The 21,537-nt window shown below is 57.2% G+C and overlaps 1 protein-coding gene across 6 annotated transcripts in view; it reads left to right on the forward strand.

The window, feature by feature from the left end:
* The first annotated feature begins 15,816 nt into the window (after nt 1-15,816).
* Ppfia1 (PPFI scaffold protein A1) overlaps nt 15,817-21,537 on the forward strand; it is an 89,045-nt gene continuing 83,324 nt past the window's right edge. For all 6 annotated transcript variants that reach the window (XM_076847750.2, XM_076847751.2, XM_076847752.2 and 3 more), the window contains exons 1-2: nt 15,817-15,864; nt 16,546-16,809. In XM_076847750.2, coding sequence (XP_076703865.1) covers nt 16,546-16,809 — 264 coding nt within the window. In that variant the 5' untranslated portion in view covers nt 15,817-15,864. The remainder of the gene's footprint in view (nt 15,865-16,545; nt 16,810-21,537) is intronic.

Consider the following 21,537-nt stretch of genomic DNA (forward strand, 5'->3'; position numbering starts at 1 on the left):
CCTCAGCCAGGCCCATGGCCTTGGGTTCCCAGACAGGCATGGCAGGCCCAGAGCGGGCGCAGCTGGGGAAGGGTCACGGTCCACCCAGGCCACAGTCCTGGAAGCTTCCCATCCCCTCCCGAGGGCCACCCTGGCTCCCACAGCGGGGAGCAGCCTGAAAGCTGGCCGCAGTGTCCGTGTCCAAGGGCATCAGCTCTGGGCGTTGGAGGTCAGCCTGCCTGCAGACCCGCGGCAGCCAGGCAGTCAGGGTGCGGCCGGACACCATGCTGGACCCCGCACCCATCCACCTTGGGAAATGTGCCCCTGCACCGTGGCCGGTGTGGGTGTGGCCCGAGGCCGGCCTCACTCTTTCCCCCGGGTGAGTGCCCGGCACCGTCGGCACCCACACGGAGCAGGTGGCTTTGTGAGCAGTGGGGACGAAGGACGCCTGCAGGTGTCACCGACGTGCACAGACTCATCCAGGCCAGGGGGCTGGGCCGCAGACACCTGGACCCTGTTACCACCACCCCCTGCCTTCAGCCCCTCACAGGCCTGCGCCCCACCGTCCTGTAGGCAGGGCCCTGTCCCACCCTCCTGCCCCCTGAGCTTTCCTGGGTGGCCTGTCCCTGCGTCTCTCCCAAGGCCATGTGCCCAGCCTTCTGGCCTCCCAGGGCCTGCCTGGCTCGGGCGTCCCAGGCTGTCTCTGGACCACCTTGCTTCCTCCTGGGCTCCTGCTGGGGCTCTCCCTCCCAGACCCCCGCCTTCCAGGGACCAGAGAGCTCCTACCAGTGACCCCTGGGCTGGCCCCAACCCGGGCAAGCTGCCCCTGTGCTTCCCAAACCCTGTGAGTGGACAGTCAAGGGGCCACTTTGGCCTGGACCAGGCCCCGCCCAGGCCTTCACTCACGTACTCTCTTCCTTAATCTTATTAATTTAACTCAGGTTTCATGGGGCAAGGACCCAGGTGTCACCCACGCTGCCCAGTGCCGTCCCACTGAGCTCCACCCCGGCCCCAAGTTAAGTTAGAAAAGTAACTAAGTGCTCCATCCCGCAGGGAAGGTGGTAGGGGCAGAGACACCAGTGTCCTGTCCCTGTCCAAGGCTTCCTGCTCCACGCCAGGTCCCCAGGGCTAAGTGGAGCAGACAGCCCCCCAGATCCAAGGGGTGTTCCCAACTTCCCTTCGCAGTGTGGTGTGGCCATTTGACCGAGTTCTAAGTGAGCTGAACTGGTGGTGTGTGGAGTTTCCCAGAAGTGCCCTTAAAGAGAGGGGGTGTGCCCTTCCAAATCCCCTTCTTCCCTTCTACTGGAATGCAAGCATGAAAGCTGGAGCACAGGCAGCTCTGTTGAATAAGGAGGAGGTAAACCAACGAGAAGGAACCTGGCTCCCTAAGAACCACAGAGCCGCTGTCAGCCCTTGAAGGCCATATCAGGACTGAGCTGTGCAGGAGAAGTGCAGTTCTTTTATTGAAGACACTGCCTCTTGCAGATTTCAGATGCTTGCCACAAAGTTGAGCCTGACTGAAACACAGTCTCCCTTGCAGTGAATGTAAAAATAACAATGGTTGTCATGAAAAAGTGGCGTTCTGGAGCCCTCAGGGGCAGCTTGCTCTGTCAGAGGACACAGAGGTCATCCGCCCAGGTGGATTTCCTCAGTTTGTTCTGAGGGACCAGCGGGAAATGGAAAGGTAAAGATGTCCTCACCGTGTGGCTCAAGGTGACAGCGCCAAGCTGCTCACCACACTGCAGCACTGCGCCTGGCGTCCCCGCTCCTAGGCCCTGCTGCCCGCCTCTACCTCCAGCCCCAGCCACCGTGCACCAGTCTCCCTGGGGCAGTAATGAGCGTCCGGCGTCCACCAGCAGATGGTGTTTGTCACCGCGCTCAGCCTCTGGGACTCCGTGGCCGGCTTGTCTCTGCTCCTCACATGGCGCAGCCTCCCTGTGGACCCTGGTCAAGCGCCATGCTCAGGTGGCCGGGGACCGGGCGTGTGAGCGCCTCAGCTGCCCGCTGTCCTCCTCCCTGTGAAGCGGGGGCCGGAGCGCCTTCCTCCAGGGAGTCCACGTGCGTCAGGGCCAGGAGCTGGCCGCCTGCGACTGCTGCTGAAGGAGCCCCAGCCTTGTCCCCTCGTCCAGCAGGTCCCTCCCGGGTCACGGCCTGACTTCCTTGTGGACTGGCCACCCGTGGATTCACCTTCTGCTTCCACACCCCAGCAGGGAGCTGGGCCCCGCTGGGCTCAGGACACCGATCGCGGGAGGTGACGAGTGACAGCAAGACAGGTGACGGGCACCCCCTGCACCCGAGCCACACCCTCGTCTCGGGGTGTGCAGGCTCAGGGCGGGGGACCTGGGACCAGCGCTCCTGCGGCTTCCTGATGCTGGCGTCCTGGGGACAGGCCACACGAGGCTCTGAGCCCCGACCAGGAACGAGGCCTCCTGATTCTGAGCCAGAGGGCCCTGCCCCTGCCCCTGCCCCTGCCCCTGCCCCTGCCCCTGCCCCACAGGCCCCGCGAGAGTCAGTCCCAGCCTGGGCGCCCGCGTGTGCCAAGGCCAGCAGGAGGAGCCGCAGGGCACTCCCGCCACCTGGCCCTCCTGGCCGGCTGTGTGGGCAGGATGGCGTGTTCCTTCCTGGAGCCAGGGAGTGACTAACGCCCTGCAGCAGGACCAGCAGGTAGAGCAGGCCCGTCCCGGGCGGGGCCTCACCGGCTCTCTGCCCTGCGGCCTGGCCGTGCCGCCCCTGTCCCAGCACCCAGGGCCTCAGCGCCTCCCTCGCCAGGCTCCTCCCTGCCCCCCCACCCTGTGACTGGCTGCCTTCCCGCCTGTGACCCTCCCGCGGGCTGCCCTCCTCACCCCTCCTCCTGGGCCTGGCGCAGGCTGTGAGGCCCCGGGCGACTTCCCGAGCCTCTCTGGGCTTCATGTAAGATGCCCCTCAGTCCAGCCCCCTTCAGTGAGTCCCACCAAGTCTGCAGCGTCTCCGGAGGAGCAGTGGGGACGCTTACTTGTCCCTGTCTGTTCTCTTGTACCTTGAAGTGTCCCTCCATGTGTGAGGGGACATTTAGACTTTATTAGGATAATAATGACCAATGAAACGAGACTTCGGAATGGGGAAACCTGTCACCCCAAGCCGTGAGGACGAAGGGTCAGGTGTGGGGCCCGGAAAAAAGGAAGTGCTCACTCAACCCCACCACCTGGGCCGCTGTCCCCGGCTCCTCCAGTGGCCTCCCTGGTCCAGCCTGGCCTCCTGGAGGGCCGAGGCGACCTGCTGCTCCTCACCGCTGCCCACTGTCCGTCCAGCACCCTCCCCTCCGCCCTCTCGCCCACCCCTCCTCCCCCCGCCACCCGCCGTCCTCCCCGTCCATCACCCACACCTCATCTGCCCAGTCACTGCCCGTTGTGCACCTGCTGTGTGCCGGGGGAGGGGGACAGACGTCCCGACCTCCGCCTCATGGAGACCACTTTCAGGTGATGTTCGGTTTCAGATGTGAGTGTCCCCAGAAGCTCCTGTGTGAGACAGCGCGAGGAGGTTCCCGAGCCTCAGCCTGCTCAGTGCCTTGGTGGCTGTCAGGGACGGCCGGCAGCGGTGACTGTGGGCAGGTGGGGTGTGGCTGGAGGAGGCGGGTCACTGGGGACCTGCCTTGGGGTTTCTATTTTGTCCCTGGGGAGCGGAGCGCTCTCTGCGTCCTGGTGGCCGCGGCCTGAGCTGCTTTCCTCCGACACTGTCCACCCCGGCGTTCTGCCCCGCCTTGGGCCCAGAGCACTAGTCGGCCTCTGTGGCCCGAGACCTCTGACCCCAGAGACCCCGTGAGCCTTTCCTCCTCCGCACTCGTTCTGTCGGGTCTTTGGGTGCTGAGCCCCAACGTGGCCGGGGAGGCCCCCAGAGGGCCTCTGCTCCGCAGCGTGCGGCTGTTGCTGGGCTGGACGCCCATGTCGAGGCCCAGGGTGGAGAGGGAGCGACGCGGGGCACGCTCCCCGTGGGCAGGAGGCAGGGTGGCAGGCCAGCCTGGAGCCGGAGCCGAGCAGGGGGAGCCCGGAGGACCTCAAGGTCACGGAGGGAATCTGAACTCGGTCCTAAGCCAGGCGTTGGGGCCTGGCACATTCAGGTGTGGAGGGACCGGGGGACGTGCCCTGTGTGTAAGGCGCTGGGGGAGCCAGCCGGACAGGAGGTGGGTGTGGGGCACCGCGGGCCACAGGCCAGGCCATGGGGGCGGAGGACGCCCCCAGCTGCCGTTAGATTCTGGGGAGACTGCACCCTCCAACAAGCAGCAGGCCGCAGTTTCATCACAGACACAACGCTTGGTCCCTGAGGCCACCGTGTGCCTCCCAAGAATGGGGACGCTTTCCTCCCAGCCACAAAGTGTCACACGTTGGGAATCCAACAGGACAGCATCTGCCCTCTAGCCGCGTGGCTCCCTCTGGCTCCAGGACAGGGGCCGGGGAGGCTGAGGGCAGGGTGGAGGCAGCAGGAGTCTGGTGGCAGTTGGTTCAGTTTGGGCCCCGGTGGTGCAGCCCCCCATGAGCCCTGCTGTGGGGAGAGATCTGGGGGGGTTCTGCAGGAGCCCAGTGGGAGGCAGGGTCTGGCAGGCGGGAGGGGGTCCTGCTGGCTTTCCACGCGCCGACTGCGCCCCAACCAGGAGACTTGCAGCCGGGATCTGCTCTTTCAAATCTGGAGGCGGGTCCCAAATCCTGGAGTGGCAGGCTCCTGCTCCCTGCAGAGGCTCGGGGTCCAGCTGCCTCGTCCACCACTGGCAGCTCTCAGCAGCTCTTGGCAGGCCACTACAACCCCTGCCCCGGTCACAGTGGCCATGGCCTGGTCCCTGTGTGTTTACCTGGTCCTCTTACAAGGTCACCAGTCACCCAGTTAGAACCCACCCCCGTGCAGCATGGCCTCAGCCAAAGCTCTCCCCGCAGACCAGCTCATGTTTGATGCTCCAGGTGGACATCACGTTTGGGGGACACACTCTTCACCCCAGCATAGGGGCCAGCAGCATCTAAATGGTCATGGCCATTCGAGAGAGCAGATGGTGGCAGCCCTCAGCAATGTGTAAGGGGTTGCCAGAGGATTAGGCGCCCCACAGGTCCAGCTGTGGATGCCGAGTAACAGAATCGTGGACCTGGACTCCTGGACCCCAGGCCTCCTGGGGCACCTGTGCCCAGCCTGGCAGCCTCCCGCCTCCCCTGGCCGGCCTCCACTGTGAGCTCAGCTGGCGGCCTCGGCCCCTTCAGGTGTGCCAGACCTTCCCCAGCCAGGCCCAGGTGCCCGCAGGTCCAGCCCACAGCACCCTGCTGGCACTGAGGCCTGTGGTCACTCCTACATCACAGGAGAGAAAACCTGAGGCCCAGGAAGTGGGGGTCCAGGGTCAGACCTGGAGGGCTGGCCCCTGGCTAGTCACCGGGTGGCTCCAGCACCACCGGGGGACATTCAGGCCAGGCCTGGGCTCTGCTCCCGGGCTCCCTGAAGCTGCCCAGTCTGGCCCTGCCTGGGGCCGCTGCCTGCGCTGCCCTCTGCCTCCTGGGACAGAGCAGGTGTGGGCCTGAGCCCTGGGCCGGCGGCAGGAGGTGCCCGCTGGGATGGCCGCCACTGTCTCCTGCCTGGAGCTCTGCCCCTGCGAGGCCCCCAGGCCCAGGAGGTGACCTGCAGGCCGGCCTCGGATGCCCACTGCCCTGCCCTCCCTGGCCCCGAGGCCACGCCCGTCCCGCCCACCACTTGGAGGTTTGCTGCTTTTGGTCTGAGTTTTCCTTAGCGGTCTTCACTGTCCTTCCCAGGAGAGCCTGGACCCATTATTCTTGGGCAAGTCCCTGCGAGGCCAGCGAGGGGCCTGCCAGCTCCGCTCCCACACAGCCCTCCTGAGCTGACGCCACGGGCGGAGACGCCTACCGGTCAGGCCGTGGGAAAGGGGCAGGAGGCCCCACTGTCATGACCTCATTAGGGAAGCCCGGTGGGTGGCGGCTCTCCCCCTGTCCCCTGGTGCCCCAGAGGCCTCAGGCTGCCCCTTAGCAGAGGGGTGGGAGGGATGGCTCCCTTCTTCATTCTTCAGGGCTTTTTGTCTCTGGCTGTGTGAGTCCTGCCCCCAGGTCCTGGGGCCCAGGGACGGGCCTGGCAGCCTCTGGACTGGCTCGGCCAGCACCTGGTCACATGCCCGTCCTGATCCCTCCTCACTGTCTCCCCTTCCAGGAAGACCACCCGCCTCCCCGCCACAGAGAGGGCGCCTCCCACCCCGCGCCCTACCTCTGCGCGTCTTCCTCGAGGGCCACCTGTGTGCTCGGCCCCTGGCCTCACAGACCATCCCATGTAGTGGGACGCGAGAGAACCTGGTCATCAGGTCCGGGCCCTCCACATCTGAGCTCACTGCCCAGGGCCCTGCTTCTCCCTGCCCCACCTGCCCCTGGGCAGGAACACCAGGGAGGGAGGAGGAGGAGCCCGCTGGGGCTGCTGGCAGGGTGGCTCCCGGAGGAGGCCTGGGGACCCACAGGCCGGGAGCCATCAGCTTCACGAAGGCCCGGAAGGGTGCTCTGGGCAGGTAGCGTACAGAGGCCCTGGGCAGGAACAGTGTGGCAAGTTGGAGGGCCACACGGGGCCCACGCACGGAGCTGTGAGCTGCAGATGCCCTCTGCAAGCTCTGGAAGCCGGGAGTGGTGGTGGGGGACCCCACTGGGCCAGCGGCGCGGGGAGGTTTCCGTGATGCAGGCCGCCTGATGAGCTGGGCTGTGGGGCAGGGCTCTGGAGACCAGGACCCCCGCGCCGCCCAGCCGCCTTCCCGCCTCGCGGACGCTGCCAGGACTGGGAAGCTCTTCTGGAACGCAGAGCAAGGGACGCAGCCTGTGTCCAGGCGGCAGGAGCCTGTCCCGGCCAGTTCCCGCAGTCGGGCGTGAGTGGTGAGAAACGGGCCAGAGGCCGGGAGGACCTGTTTTTCAGCCACCAGGACTCGGCAGGGCACCCTAAGCTCTGGCCTTTAAGCAAAAGCCACATCACCCCCCAGGGTCCAGGTCACCCACACGGAGGTTCAGGGAGTGTGCAGAATGGTGTCCGGTGCACGACAGGAAGGTCACTTGTTTTCTCTCTGGAAAGGACTCGTCCCCACTAGGACCAGCCGGCTGCACATCCAGACGGTCCCACGGTGCGTGCCACACGGTGCGTGCCACGGCAGGGACACCGAGGCTCCAGAGGCCTTGGGGAGCTCCCAGGTCCCGGGATGGCACAGCTGACGGGGACTTCCGGGACAGCAGCTGCCCCCTCGATAATGCCTGGGGACCTGCTTCATGCCCAGGATCCACACGGATGGACACGCAGACGACAGACTATGCCCTGGTCCAGCTCATGGGGGAGGAGGGGTCCTGCCTTCCCACCCAGGCGGCCCCTGCTGGGCCCCTCTTCTGGGCCGCTGGGTCCCCCTGCTGGCTGTGTCCTCTCGTGTGCAGTCCTGAGGAAGGCCACGTTTCATCTGAAGTTAAAGGGTCCCCTCCTGTTCCGGATGCCCCAGCTCCCGGTGCCGTGACTCCACGGGACAGGCCCTCCGTCGAGTGGCAGCACTGGGTTACCACAGCGTTTCCCAGCTGTCCCTCGGGCCCTGCCGGAGGGACTGTGGCTTGACCCCGCGCAGCCCGCACTGCCTCTGCAGCTGGGGACCCGCTTCTGGCCTCTGCCTCTGGTGGCCGCGCCCACCCCTGCTTCTTTCCAGGCCTGTTCAGACCCACCCAAGTACAAAGAGGGGCCGTGGGCAGCCTGGTGCGTGGACACCTGAAAGTGTGGGAAAGTCTCGGGCCCCAGCAGGCCCCATGTGAGCGCCCCAGGTGAGGAAGCCGCACAGGCCCGCGAGGGCCGAGGCTCAGGCTCGGGCTCAGGCTCAGGCTCTGTCGGTGCGGAACATCTCTCACCGGGGTCTCACCAGGGTCTCGCCCTGTGGTGCTGGCTGACGCTGGTCTGCTGTCACACCTTGGGAACAGGGATGTCGTAGGCAGGTGGTGCTGAGGGCGGGCAGGCAGGTGACCACTGTGTCCGCGTCAGAGGCGGCACGTCCTGGGCTGCCCCCTGTCCCCGATCCTCCCACCTCAGCCTCCCAGTCCTTGGGATCACAGGTGTGTGCCCCTGTGCCTGCTGGAAAAGAGGTGACCAAGATAAAGTGAGGTCAGTGGGTGGCCCTCCTCCAGTAGGACTGGGGTCCGTGGAGGAAGAGGAACCAGGACACAGATACACAGGGACACCGTGCGAGGACACAGGGAGACACAGCCCGTCTCGGAGTGAAACTCTCATCAATGGCCGGTTCTCACAGGGAACCCTCAGCCTGGGGCTCCACCAGCACACGGGTGGCACAGAGGACCGACGCCCAGGCCCAGCGCCAGGGCCCGGCTGGGCATCGGTCCGTCCAGCCCAGCTGGTCTGTCGCCCCCTCTGGTTCCCCCTGGAGGACGTTCATTTCCTCCCTGTGGAACCAGAGGCCATCCTCCTAGGACGCCTCTGGGCTTCAACGGGCTCCCGCCCAGGGCACCTCGCTGGGCACAGCCCAGCTCTTTTCAACCAGATGTAGATTCCTTGTCCACTGCTCAGCTCTTCCGCCTGGACCATGCATTCTGGCGCCTGGACTTACTGATGTATTTCCAGCATCTGGCCTGGTGCCCGGCACGCAGCAGCAAGTGAATGAAATGTGTAAAAATCACACTCTGTCCGAGCTGCGGCTGGCGAGGGGACGCTCCAGAGCATCCCGGGGCCTTTCTGCTGCCCTGCCACAGCGGTGGAAGCCCCCGGAGGTGCTCAGAGCACATGCACGGTGTCCGTCCCCGAGGTGTCCTCCAGGTGGCTCAGGAGGCACAGGCTCCCCGTGCTCTGCCTTCAGGGTGGCAGTAAGCACAGCTTCCCAAGAGCCAGCGGAGGACTGGGTGTGGCTCAGTGGCCAGTGCTTGCCTAGCAGGTGAGAGGCCTGGTGTTCTGTCCCCAGCACGGAAAAAATGACACTGCAGTCGCCCGATTCCCAGCTGATGTCAGCCTCCCAGCCGGGGAATGAGGACCGGGTTCTCCAAACCTAGGTTGTCCCCAGGTTTTCAAAACACGGTTGCTATGGACTTTTAATAATGATGAGTGACCATGAGAAGCAGGTTCGGAGGTTTCCCTTGAATACACACATCACATGTGTCTCGTAGGTACGTGGTTTCCACTTACTGCCGACCGACGCATCTTGTGATATGGTATGACCTCTGCTCTAGCTTTTGATAATACAAGACATTTAAATAAGTGGACAGTTGCAAAAGAAAAAAATGTCAACTAATATAAAAATTTAAATGTGATTCTATAAATATCTAATGTTTAAAAGATTAGTTGTCCAATATGATAATAGTTTTTTTTCTTTTTTTTTTTGTTATGTTTTGGGTACTGAGAAATGAACTCAAAGGCATTTTGCCACTGAATTACATCCTCAGCCTTTTAATTTTTTTAGAATTTTTTTAAAGAGAGAATATGAATCTTTTTTGTAGATGGACACAACACAATGCCTTTATTTTTTTATGTGGTGCTGAGAATCGGACCCGGGTCCCGCCCATGCTAGGGGAGCGCTCTACCCCTGAGCCACAATCCCAGCCCCCCTCAGCCTTTTTAAATTTTTGTTGTTAGACAGGGTCTCACTAAGTTGTGGAGGCTGGCCTCGAAACTCACAATCCTCCTGCCTCAGCCTCAGTCTGTGGGGTCACAAGCGTGCACCACCACGCCCGTCCCAATCTGATAATCTTGATTTTTGTTTCATGACAGATATTTCAGTTGCAGAAAAATTCCTTAGGAGCGTCCACAGGCACGTTTGAGTTGGGCAATAGGGAGGTCTAGGTACCCGTTCTAATCGTGGTGAAATCTACACAACTTGCAGTCTCCCACCACAAGCATGTTCAGGCTCACAGCTGGTGGCGCTTAGAGCATCCCTGGCCTTGCGTAACCCACCCCAGAACTCCCTTGCAGCCAGCTCCAGACTCGTGAACACTGTCTCCCCCGCCCCCAGCAAGGACTCCCACCACCCTGCTTCAGAGTCAGGACTCTCTCCACAGGAGACCACTAGGTCTGTCCCCTGCTTTGGCTGGTGGGGCTGGAGGTCTTGGAGGGCCACCCGGGGTTCCTTTTGTAATGCCGAAGGATTTCACCGGCATCCAGGAAAGCCACAGGCCCAGAGTGGAGGCGGGGTTGGTGGTGCCTGCCACTCAGGGTGGGCAGGGAGGAGGCCCGCCTTTCCAAGACCCCCCCCATTCCTCTCCCTGGTGATGCACACACACAGGGGTTTGTTTGGTTTGCAAGAAGGGCTCTGAGCCAGGCCAGACTGTCACCTGCCCCAGGGCTCGCCCAGGAGCCAGGCTGGAGGCTGGCTGGTGCTCTCCAGGGGCTCTTTCCAGAGTCCTCAGCCTTGACCTTGAACGCTGGTGACGGCATTTTCCGCCCTTGTATTTGACTTGACGTCAGTGGATTCCTTTGAACCAGTGACCTCTCCATGTCCATTGTTAAGTTAGGTCTCCAAGGAGAGTGATAATACCTCTCTCTCCTTCCCTCCCTCCCTCCCTCCCTCCCTCCCTCCCTCCTTTTATGGTACTGGGGAATCAACCCAGGGGTGCTCTATCACTGAGCTGTACCCCAGCCCCCTTTTCTCAATCTCTTGCCTTATTTTTATTGCGATTAGGGTTGGGAAGAACGTAAATGTCCTGAGAAACAGTAGGAAGGAGTTTTATGGAAAGATAAGGAGCAAAGTCGTCCCTCATGATCTCAAGATGGCTGCCACAGTCCCAGTCCTCAAGGGCAGAGTTCCAAAGAGTGAGACTTTCTACTGCTCTCTCTTTTATCAGAGATTAAGATCCCAGAACACCTGTACATTTTCCCTTGGGTATCTATCACTCATGAGAACAGGGTCTCAGCTCCTAGCCTACCAAGGGCAAAGGGAACAAGATGCTGGTGGAGTGGGACCAACACTGGTTCCCCTTGGGGCCGGTGGGATGAGCATGAACCTGATAAACAGGGCTTCCTCTAGTGATAAGTGTCCCCACGGAAGCTTCCCACCCCACCCCACCCCATAGCAATCGGAGATGGGCTGCCATCCCTGCTTCACAGCCGGGGAGACCGCGGCCACTTGCCTGAGAGGACACAGCCAGCGACAGAGGAAGATGCGGAGCCAAAAGTCCAGTCAGGCAGCTGCCCTCCAGAGAGGTCACTACTGAGTGGACGACCCCTCCAGAGAGGGCGAGGTGGCCAGAGGGAGCCAGCGGGAGTGCCCCGGAGCCCACAGTGAGCGCTCCAGGGGGGTGTCTGGCGGAGTCCCCTCTTGGACGGGGAGGAGGTTGGGGCCCAGGTAGAGGTGAAGGGACACCCAGGTTGCGCTGGGCCAGCTCTGCCTGGCCTTCCCTGCGGAGGTCCTTTGTGAACCCAGTGAAGCTGCCCAGAGCCGCAAGCAGCAAAATGTTTGAGACTCTGCTTTAAAGCAGGTTACAGGTGGAGTGAGGCCAGGGCAGCGCCCCCCAGTGGGGGCTCTGGGGGGGGCCCAGGAGCAGGCATCTCCCGGCACCTGGAGAGGCACCTGGCGGTGGGTGACAGGTCAGATCAGGTGGCGGGAGCCAGATCCCGCTCCCCACGGTGGGCACTGGGGTCGGTGCTTTGCAGCTTTGAGGGCCTGGAGACCCTGGTGGCTGGAGCCCTTCCCTGCTCCCACAGTCGTGAGCTTGGGGTGCAGGACGCTTGCCCCCGTCTCGGGCTCCGTGGTCTCCCTCGCGAGAGAAGGCAGCTACGCTGGCGAGGACGTTGAAGCGCTGCAGATATGGTCTTCCACCCCGCCCAGGGGTGCCCACGTCATGGGACTGACCCCAACAGGGCCAGGCCCTGACAGATGCCCATGACCCCTGTTCCCACTATGTGACTTACCATGACAGCAGAACAGCCACAGAGACAAGGACACTCGGGCCCACGATGTCCCCAGCCCAGCAGCCACCAGGACCTCTGATCCAGGGCTGCCACGTGAGAAGAGTCGAGGACAGCTCGGTGGAGACTTATGCCAGTGACAAAGCCGGGTGAGACCACTCCCTGGTCACTGCAGAGGGATAGCCCGGCAGTGAGGGATCCCAGGTTCACTCAGAGCCCCAGTCCCAGCTCTGCCACACAGTAGCTGAGCCATCTGTTCCCTGAGAAATCCTGTTTGCATCCCTGGGCTTTGGGCTCCATCTCTTAGGGGGCCACATTGTCCAGTGCCCACCCCACTGGGCTTTCCCAGTTCAGAGCAGCGTCACTACAGACCTCCTGTTCGGGAGTTTCTCGGTTCTGGATGGTCGGGGCCCCTCCCCAACCTCAGCAGGGTCCTCCTTCTTGAGCTGCTTATGTCTCAAGAAGGGAGGAGCCTCCGGTGACCTGCAATGCTCTTGGTTGATAACTGCATTCAACCCTTTTCTGTTGCTATAACAACATGCCTGAGGGTGGGTGTTTTGTAAAGAAGAGAGGTTGATTTAGCTCACAGTTTCGGAGTAAAGATCTGTAAAGGTTCATAGTGGGTGGCATTATAGTAATAGGAATGCGTGAAGACACCGCTGGCCAGCCTGGAAGCCAGAGAGTGGGGAAGGGCTTACTCTTTTTTTCCCCCTGGTACTGGGGGTCAAACCCAGGGCCTCAGGCATGTTAAGCTAAGGAGCTCCATCCCCAACCCTTTCTAAAATTGTATTTTGAGACAGGGTCGTGCTAAGTTGCCCAGACTGCCCTCCCACTTGCCATCCTCCTATTTTGGCCTCCAGAGTAGCGGGGATTGCAGGTGTGTGCCACAGTGCCTGGCTGCTCTTGCTGTTTTTTGTAACAACTCACTGTCTTGGGAACCAACCAGCATCTCAAGAGAGCAATGTCACCCCTCCAGCCCCCTCCCCCCCTCATCTCCTCCCACTAGACCCTTTGAAAGATTCCACCATCTCTGAAGACCGCCAGGCAGGGGACTAAGCTTCCAGCACATGACCCTGGACAGAAAGCTTCTCCATCTTCATTGTTTTGTTTTGTTTTTGAGAGAGTGGGAGACAGAGAGAGAGAATTTTTTTAATATTTATTTTTTAGTTATCGGCGGACACAACATCGTTGTTTGTATGTGGTGCTGAGGATCAAACCCGGGCCGCACGCATGCCAGGCGAGCGCGCTACCACTTGAGCCACATCCTCAGCCCCTTCATTGTTTTCTGATAGAGCTTTCTGAGGCTACCACCCAACTCCGAAATGTGCTTCAGACCAAAGCTTTTGGGAAGTGTTTATTGGGTGGTGTGGAGCAAAGCCTTTCAGCTTCCTGAAGGAAATGCCTCACCATCTGTCTCGCCTTGGCTTTATCAAAGTAATGTGCTTGGGAGGTTTTCCTAAGGATAAAAATGATGCACATTCACAACGAGGTATCTGGAAGACACAGATCAGCACAGAGGAAAGGAAACTCTAACCACAAATGTGTGTGCGTGTGCGTGTGTGAGTGTGGAGAGAGAGAGGAAGAACCGGAGAATGAATTGAATACAGAACACTATTTTCATCTATAGATATGGTGACAGATTTGATATGAAATTTAACTTCACTTTTCAAAAGTATATCATACAAAACTTATTTTGTTAAAAAGTTCTATTTAATTAATAAGTCTAGAGCTTCCAAATACAAGATGATAAATTTTAAGCAATACATTCTTTACCTCAACAGGCTGTTTTTAAATTTTTTCTGTTTAATTGTAGATGGACACAATACCTTTACTTTTATTTATTTTTATGTGGTGCTGAGGATCAAATGCAGTGCCCCACAGCTCCTAGGCAAGCGCTCTGCCTGAGTCTGCAGAGGCTGTTTTCTGAATTAGGTACACACTGTGGATACTTGTTTTGATCTTGATTTTTTGCAGGATTTCCCTCCATTTATAAAAACTAGGGCATGCTTGACATATCAGCGTAGTTGGGTGAGTTTTGCCAACAGTACACAATCGAGTCACTACCACCACGATCAGGAGGCAGAATTATGCCTGTCATTAGGCAGTCATCTAAACTATGACCGTGACAATCAGCCAGATTTTCTGTGGCTTGCAAGTGCGTGATTTAAACCATCTCTTTTTGTGAGACATTTAGGTTGCTTACAGCTTTCCTCTTACTGATTTGCAATCTGGGGGAACAAAAGTTCATGGGAATGAATGAAGCCCAGGATTTCCTGAAGCAGTACCGATAGGGCTTCTCCCTTCTCTGTTGGAAAAAGTCGAGTGTTTTTCTACGTGAAGCCCCCATCATGCGATGAATGAACAGTTTACTCTGTTCAACTACATTTTGGCATTGTGCCACCTTCTTAGGAGATAGAGCCTGATAGAACCTTCTGGGCTCTACGAGGACATGGGCAAGATGATTAAGCAGGTATCTGTGAGAACACCTGGGATTCTTCTTCCCAGGCCCTGGACCAGGGGAACTGGGGACTTGTACAGAATTGATTGGAGGTACAAGGGGTACCTGCAGAACACCTCACAGAATATTGGTACAACTTTAAAATAGCAAAAAGCTGAGGGCCTGAAGTGCATTTATGAATGCACATTTATGCAGTCAACATATAATGAATAAATATTCCATAAATACTGAACAAAGTGCACCGAGCCTGGTGTGTAGGAAAGTCGAGCACACTCGGTGCCTGTTCTTGGCGAACTCGCAGTGTGGGAATCACGAATCGATCTGGGAAGGGATCACTCCGGCCCTCTCACCCCATGCTGCCTCCCTCAGTTCAGGGGCTCTGGCTGCTCACCACCAACTGCACACAGTGACCCCTGGTGAACAGCAAAGATGCCTTGACATTTGGGTTTGCAAAGAGTGTGTGCTCTTCAACTTATTAAAGGTGCATTTATTCATCTCCATGCCTGCAAGACTTAGCCCAGGTCTTGGCACACAGTAGGCGTTTAGAAATGTTGGCAGGGAGGGTAAAGACGACCCGGACACGCAGGGCCTCCAGCCACGCTGTCAGCTCCTCGGGTTTCACTTCCACCTCTCAGCACTGCGTCGCAGGGATGGGTCACTTTCCCATCCTACAGCGGAGGCCCCGAGTCCCAGGCGAGCTTCCAGGGTTGCCCAGCTTCCTGAAGCAGGGGAAAGGGAGCGGCGGGCAGGGGAGGCCGCTGGGCCTGGGCCCCGCAGCCTGCCTCTCCACACGCCGCCAGGAGCCTCCAAATCGCGCGCCGCTCATCTCAGCCTCCCCAGGTACAGCAGGCGGCGCTCAGTGAGTGGGCCTGGCGTGGACACCGCGTCCTTCCCAGCCTGAAGGAACAGTTCGCAGGAGGCCTGGCTCGGAGGGATGGCTCCGCGCGCTCCCGACTCTGCGCAGCGGACCGCAGCCCCGACCGGCTCTCGGTACCGCTCGGGAGAGCCGGCTGGACGTACGTTTGCGAAGTCTGTTTCAGCGCCTGACGCCCGCAGACGCCGGCTAAGTGCCTCGTGACCCCGCGGCCGCCGGGGCAGACCTGGGACAGGGCCGAGCGCCCGGGTTCCGCGGTGCGAGGATCCCAGCGACCACCGGAGTTCGCACCTGCGGCTCCGCCAGCCACCGCCGGGGCGCGGCCTTAGGGCGGGGCTCCGGGCCAGCCCAGCCAATCAGCGTACGCGAGGCGCAGCCCGCCCTCTCCCGCGGCGGCAGCGCGTGCGCACTCGGGCCGCAGTGCTCCAGACCCCCCGGGGCGGCGCTGACGCTCGCGCCGACGCGCCCGACGTCGGGCACGTCGACGCCGGCGACGCGCCGCCGGGCCCGCTCCTCTGCGCTCGCCAGTGTCCGGCCGCGGGCCGGCCTTCGTGACTGGGGCGGCGGGCCCGGCCGCGCGTGGGGGCGCGGACGCCGGCCGCGGGCCGCCTTCGTCGGCCCCCGAGCTCGTCCGGAGTGCGCCGCCGCCCGCGCCCGCCGCGGAGCCTCCCGGCCGCGCCCGCCGCCGAGCAAGGTGAGGAGCGGGAGACCGAGGCAGCGGGCGGGCGGGCGCCGGTGTCAGCGCGGACGGCGGGACGCGAGGCTGCGCACCTGTGGCCGCTCGCGCGCACCTTCGGCCGGCGGGGACGCGGAGGCCCCGCCAGGTGCGCGTCCCGGAGGCCCGGGCGCCCACACAGCTCACCTTCCCCGGGGCGCCCGCCTCGCCGGCCCGGCCCGCGGACCCACGGCTCCCGGAGCGGACTCGGTCAGTTCCGTGGCCGGGAGCTTACGTAAGTCAGGCCGCCGCGGCCGTCGGAGAACACCTCTCCCGGCCCTCGGCCAGTCCCGGCCCGTTGGAGCCGCCGAAGTCCGCCCGAGAGTCCCGGGAGCGCCGGTGCCGGGCCGTGCTCCGCCTGGGAACCGCCTGGGCGGCCGGTTCGCTCCCCGGGACGCCGAGAGCAGGAGGGCGGAGGTGCGTTGTCTCCCGGCACCTGGGGCGACGGGCAGTGCCCAGAACCCCGGGGCGGCCCGCTGACCCTCCTGCCAGGTCGGCGCGGGGCTGGGTGCTGCCGCGGGAGCCGCTGCCCAGGTGCGCGCCGCTTGGCCGCGCTGGGAACGCGGCTGCCACTCGGGACGCGCGGCAGGGATCCTGTAGGTGCACTTGTGGGGACCTTGTTCTGCACTTCGTGACTCTGCTCGGGTCTGTGGTCCCCAGATGATGTGCGAGGTGATGCCGACCATCAGTGAAGCAGAAGGTCCACCCGGAGGAGGCGGGAGCCACGGGTCCGGCTCCCCCTCGCAGCCAGACGCGGATTCCCACTTTGAGCAACTCATGGTCTCCATGCTGGAAGAGCGGGACCGGCTCCTGGACACGCTGAGGGAGACTCAGGAAACCCTGGCGCTGACCCAGGGGAAGCTGCACGAGGTTGGCCACGAGCGAGACTCCTTGCAGAGACAGCTCAGTACCGCACTGCCCCAGGTAGGCCCCAGCGCTGGGCTCCCTTGGTGGTGTCTACTTGGTGAAGGCGGTAGCTGAGTATTCCTGCGACCTGTGGAGTGGTGTTCCTGGTGTTCCTAAGCACACACAAAGTCCCCAGGGATTAGACTGCTTAGGGAGCGCAAACTGGTGTTCTCCGAAGTCATGTGCAAATACCTCATTGCTCTCATTCCTGTCTTGGGGAGCCGCCTAGATTTGGAAAAATGGTTGGAAGTTTTTATAAAAAGGCATGAAGCAACCAAGCTCTGGGTGTCTTCTGTCCGTCAGGGCCTTTTCTCCCTGAATGTGGCTCTCTGTGGCTTCTACCTGAGGGACTGTGTGTGCATTTCCATGGTTTTTTTCCAATTTCTAATGAAGTTGGATGGACAACCGAGTTCACAGAGATGTTTTCACAGTCCATCTTTGTCAGACATTTGTGCTTTGTTTATTGACACTGGGGATTGAACCCAGAACCCAGGGGTGCTTTGCTACTGAACTGTGTCCCTGACCCTTTTCATTTTTTATTTTGAGACAGGGCTCTATAGTTTCCTGAGCCTGGCTTTGCAGGGGCATTCCTCTGCCCTCAGCCCCTGAGTCGCTGGGATCACAGGACTTGCATTGCCTGGCTTACCTTTGTTTTTGTAGAAGATCAGAGGTTGATTTCTTAGGATTTTTTTTTTTTTTTTTTCCTTTGCAGGTGAGAATTTTAAAGCTTGCGACAACTAAGTTGTTGCTTTAAGAATGTTACATTCAGGCTGGTGTTTCAAAGCCTTCTCTTACAGAGTTAAATGAGAATTTAATGGTAGGAGAAGGGAGAGAGTGTTGAGGAGAGATATAAGGTGTGTGGCACGTGGCACCATGGGAGTTAAGTAGGCTGCTTGGGTGTTTGTGAGCTGCCTGGGTGCCATTTTACTCATTCATAATAGGTGCCTTTATGGTGTATACGGTAGACCCGAGCCGGCATAGGCTGGTGCTCCCGCTGCAAATGAATGATTATTAGCCTTAATGTGTTTCTTGGCTGTAGTCAAGTCTCCTGAAAGATTAATAAGCCAATGAACTTCCTTTTTAGAAATGACAATTTGATGTGAGTGCTATATGTTCCCTTTTTGTGGGGTTAGAGAATCATTAAGATTTTTCTAACTAAAATCTTATAAATTAAAAATTTATTTGGGTCAGATTTTATTATTGCAGGCCTAAAAGTATTGGCCAGGATTTTATTGCCCATATTTGCAAATTTCTGGTTGTTTTGTTTTTGTAAGTGTAGTTTTTGGTGGGGAGTACTGGAGCTCACACCACGCGTGAGTACCCTACCACTAGGCTACATCCCCAGGGCCTTTTTATTCTTAGAGGGGGCTCACACTTGGGATCCCATGCCTCAGTCTCCTCGGCAGCTGGGATCACAGGTGTGGGCACCACCTGCAGCTTTGTGTTTGTTTTAATGTCATCTGAGGTGCACACACTAAAGCATTTGTCTAATACTTGTGTAATTGGTAGGGTACTTTTGGGGAAAAATAGGTGCCTAGGACGTGGCAGGGAAGTGACAGGAGTTTTATAGTCTCAGGCTGTGGGCATTTCTACACCTGCTGGTGAGATGGTTGCTTACTGTAGCAACCTGGAAATGCCGAGCTGGGTAGATAATCTGATGATGCCAACAGTTGATGTCACCACCTGATTCCAGCATTTCAGAAGTACAGGAACCATGAAGTAAATTTCCTGAAATTGGGCTCATCTTTGGGTGGCTAATAGAGTGACCACCTAGGTCTATGCATCAAGTGACTGCATGTGTCTCTTTGCATGTCAGATGGGGAAGTCAGAGTGTAACATCACCTGTGCTATAATCCCAGAAATGTGGGAGCTGAGGCAGGAGGTTTGCAAGTTCAAAGCCAACCTAGGCAATGTAGCGAGACCTTGTCTCAAAGTGGAAAAAAAAAAAAAAACAGCTGGGGATGTAGTTCAGTGGTTAAGCTCCCCTGAGTTCAATTCCTGGCACCAAAAAACCAACCAAACAAAAAACCTGTGGCATTCATCAGAAACATTCACAGATGTGAGTGTACATCTCAGTGAACTTTCCACAAAGTTAACTCTGTGGATCAGTAGCCAGATTAGGAGGTGGGATGTCACCAGGCTTCCTGCAAGTCTCTCCCGTTATTCCAGTGACCCTCCCCCAATTCTAAAAAGGATCTTGACTTTTTTTGTTTGGTACTGAGGATTGAACCCAGGGATGTTTTATCACTGAGCCACATCCCCAACCCTTTTAATTTTTTATCTTGAGACAGGGTCTTGCTAAGTTGCTGAGGGCCTTGCTAAATTGCTGAGATTGGTCTCAAACTTGGGATCCTCATGCCTCACCCTCCCAAGCTGCTGAGATTACAGGCCTTCACCACCCCACCTGGCAGAATGATTTTGACTTTTTATTGTTGATTATTTTTACCTGTTCTTGGTTTTTCTATAAGTAGGATGACATGTATATTTTCATTTATTGATTTGTTCACTCAACGTTATGAAATGCACTTGGTCATTTCCTGTAGCATACTTGTTGTCAGAGTATGAATATACCATGATTTGTTCTTTGTACTGTTGTGAATGTTTGGTTGTGCTTTTATAAATGCCACCCTGAACGTGCTTGTTTTGTGTGCAGGTGTGGTAAATTTCTGTGGCGTGTGTATAGGGAATGTACTTTAGAGTGATGGTGTATGCTTTGCTCAGCCTTGGGATATACTACCAAAAGTGGCAGTGTGACTGTTTGCTGCCACTCGCAGTGTGAGCAGGCAGCTGTCCACAGGTTGGTCACACTGGGTGTTGTGTGTTCCTGTGGGTAAGCTGTCCTGTGGGTGTCTGGGTGTCTAGCTCACGCTCTCTGGATCTGCTGCTTCCTGGTGAGCAGAGTGTGCAGGGGGCAGGAGCTCTGCAGTGGAGTGAGTTCAGTGCGTGTGTTGTCTGGGCTGTGTATTTTGTTTGAAGGAATTCTTTACGTATCTCAACACACACACCAGACTGTTTTTTTCTCTTATGTTTGCTTTTTCACTCTCAGTAGTGTCTTCTGAAAAGCAGAATTTAAAATTTTAACATGCTTTAGTTGATCATTTTTTTTAGTGATGTTTAATGCTCTTTGTGCCGTTTAAGAAGTCAGCTAGGCTAGGTTTGTGAAGATACTATCCTGTGTTGTCTTGTAAAAGCTCCACTGTTTTATCTTCTGTCTGAAGTTGATTTTGTTTGTGGTGGGAGACGGGCCAAAATCTTTTTTCACCTCTGGATATCTGGTTGACACAGCTTTGATCTATGAAGAAGAACATCTTTCCCCCAGTGCATCACAGTGCCATCTCTTTTACCTCATCAGGTAACTGTGCACATATGATCTCTTTCTGAACTCTGCTGCATTGACCTTTTTTGTCGTATCTGCACAAGTACCATCCTGTAAACTACTGTAGATTTACTTGGTCTTGAGAGTTGGTCATTTAAGTTCTCTACCTTTACTCTTCAGGATTTTCTTAGCTGATCTTGGTTCTTTGCATTTTCAGATATATTTTAGAATCTTCTTGGCAATCTCACTGCAAAAAAAAAAAAAAGTGCTGGGATTTTAATTGGGACTGCATTTAATCAGCAGACCAGTGGGGGAGAAATGATATCTTTTTAAAATAATCACAGACACATAATAGCTATGTAATTATTTATTATTTTTATAGAGAGAACTGATTCTTTGTTTAGCAATTTTTGCCCCCCATGTGCTATAACCATTTTTCTTTTTCTTTATTATACTGGCTGAGAAATTTAGTACAGTGTTGAAGTGGTGAGCATAGTGTCCTTATCTTCTTCCCAATAATCAGGGAAAGCTTTTACTATGTCACCTGTAAGCGTGATCATTATTGTAGGGTTTTTGTAGATATTCTCTATCAAAATATAAAAATTCTTCTTTATTCTTATTTTGCTAAGAGTTTTTTTTTTTTTAATTATGAGTGGTTATTGAATTTTTTACATTTGTTTTTCTGCATCTTTTCAAACAATCGTGCTTTTTCTGTTATTTGATGATACAACTTTTTAAAAATTTTTGCAGTGCTGGAGATTGAACCCAGGGCCTTTTATTTGGCAGGCAAGTGTGTTGCCAGTGAACTCCCAACCCAGTTTGACGTTTTAAATTTGCAATTCTAGAACAATTCCAACATGATCTCTAGCTTGTTTCTGTTTCTGTTTTTGTTTTTGCTTTGCAATACTGAGGATTGAACCTAGGGACACTCTACCACTAAGCTACATCCTTAGACCTTTTTATTATTTGTTTTTTGATACTAGAGATTGTACCCAGAGGTGCCTTACCATTGAGCTACATCCTTAGCTCTTTTTATTTTTTATTTTGAGACAGGGTCTTGCTTAGTTGCCCAGGCTGGCCTTGAATTTGCAGTCCTCCTGCAGCCTCTTGGGTAGCTGGGGTTACAGGCACGCGCCACTGTGCCCAGCTTGTAGTCTTCTTTTGCTGGGTTTATTTGGTGAGAACTTATATAAGATTATTGCCTCTATACTCATGAAAGAGACTGACTGATGATTGTGCTTCCTGTAGAGTCCTTGTTTTGTATCAAGCTTATGCTGGTCTCATGAAAAAAAGGTGGAACATTTCTTGGAAGACTTCCTGTGAACTTGGTGTTTTTCTCTACAGATTTTTGGAAGAACCAGCTGGTATAGCCGTATGAGAAAGAAAAATTTTAGAATCAATATTATAGGTAGAGGTCATTAGTCCTACCT

This window comes from Callospermophilus lateralis, chromosome 2, assembly GCF_048772815.1.
Source record: "Callospermophilus lateralis isolate mCalLat2 chromosome 2, mCalLat2.hap1, whole genome shotgun sequence".
NCBI lineage: Eukaryota > Metazoa > Chordata > Mammalia > Rodentia > Sciuridae > Callospermophilus > Callospermophilus lateralis.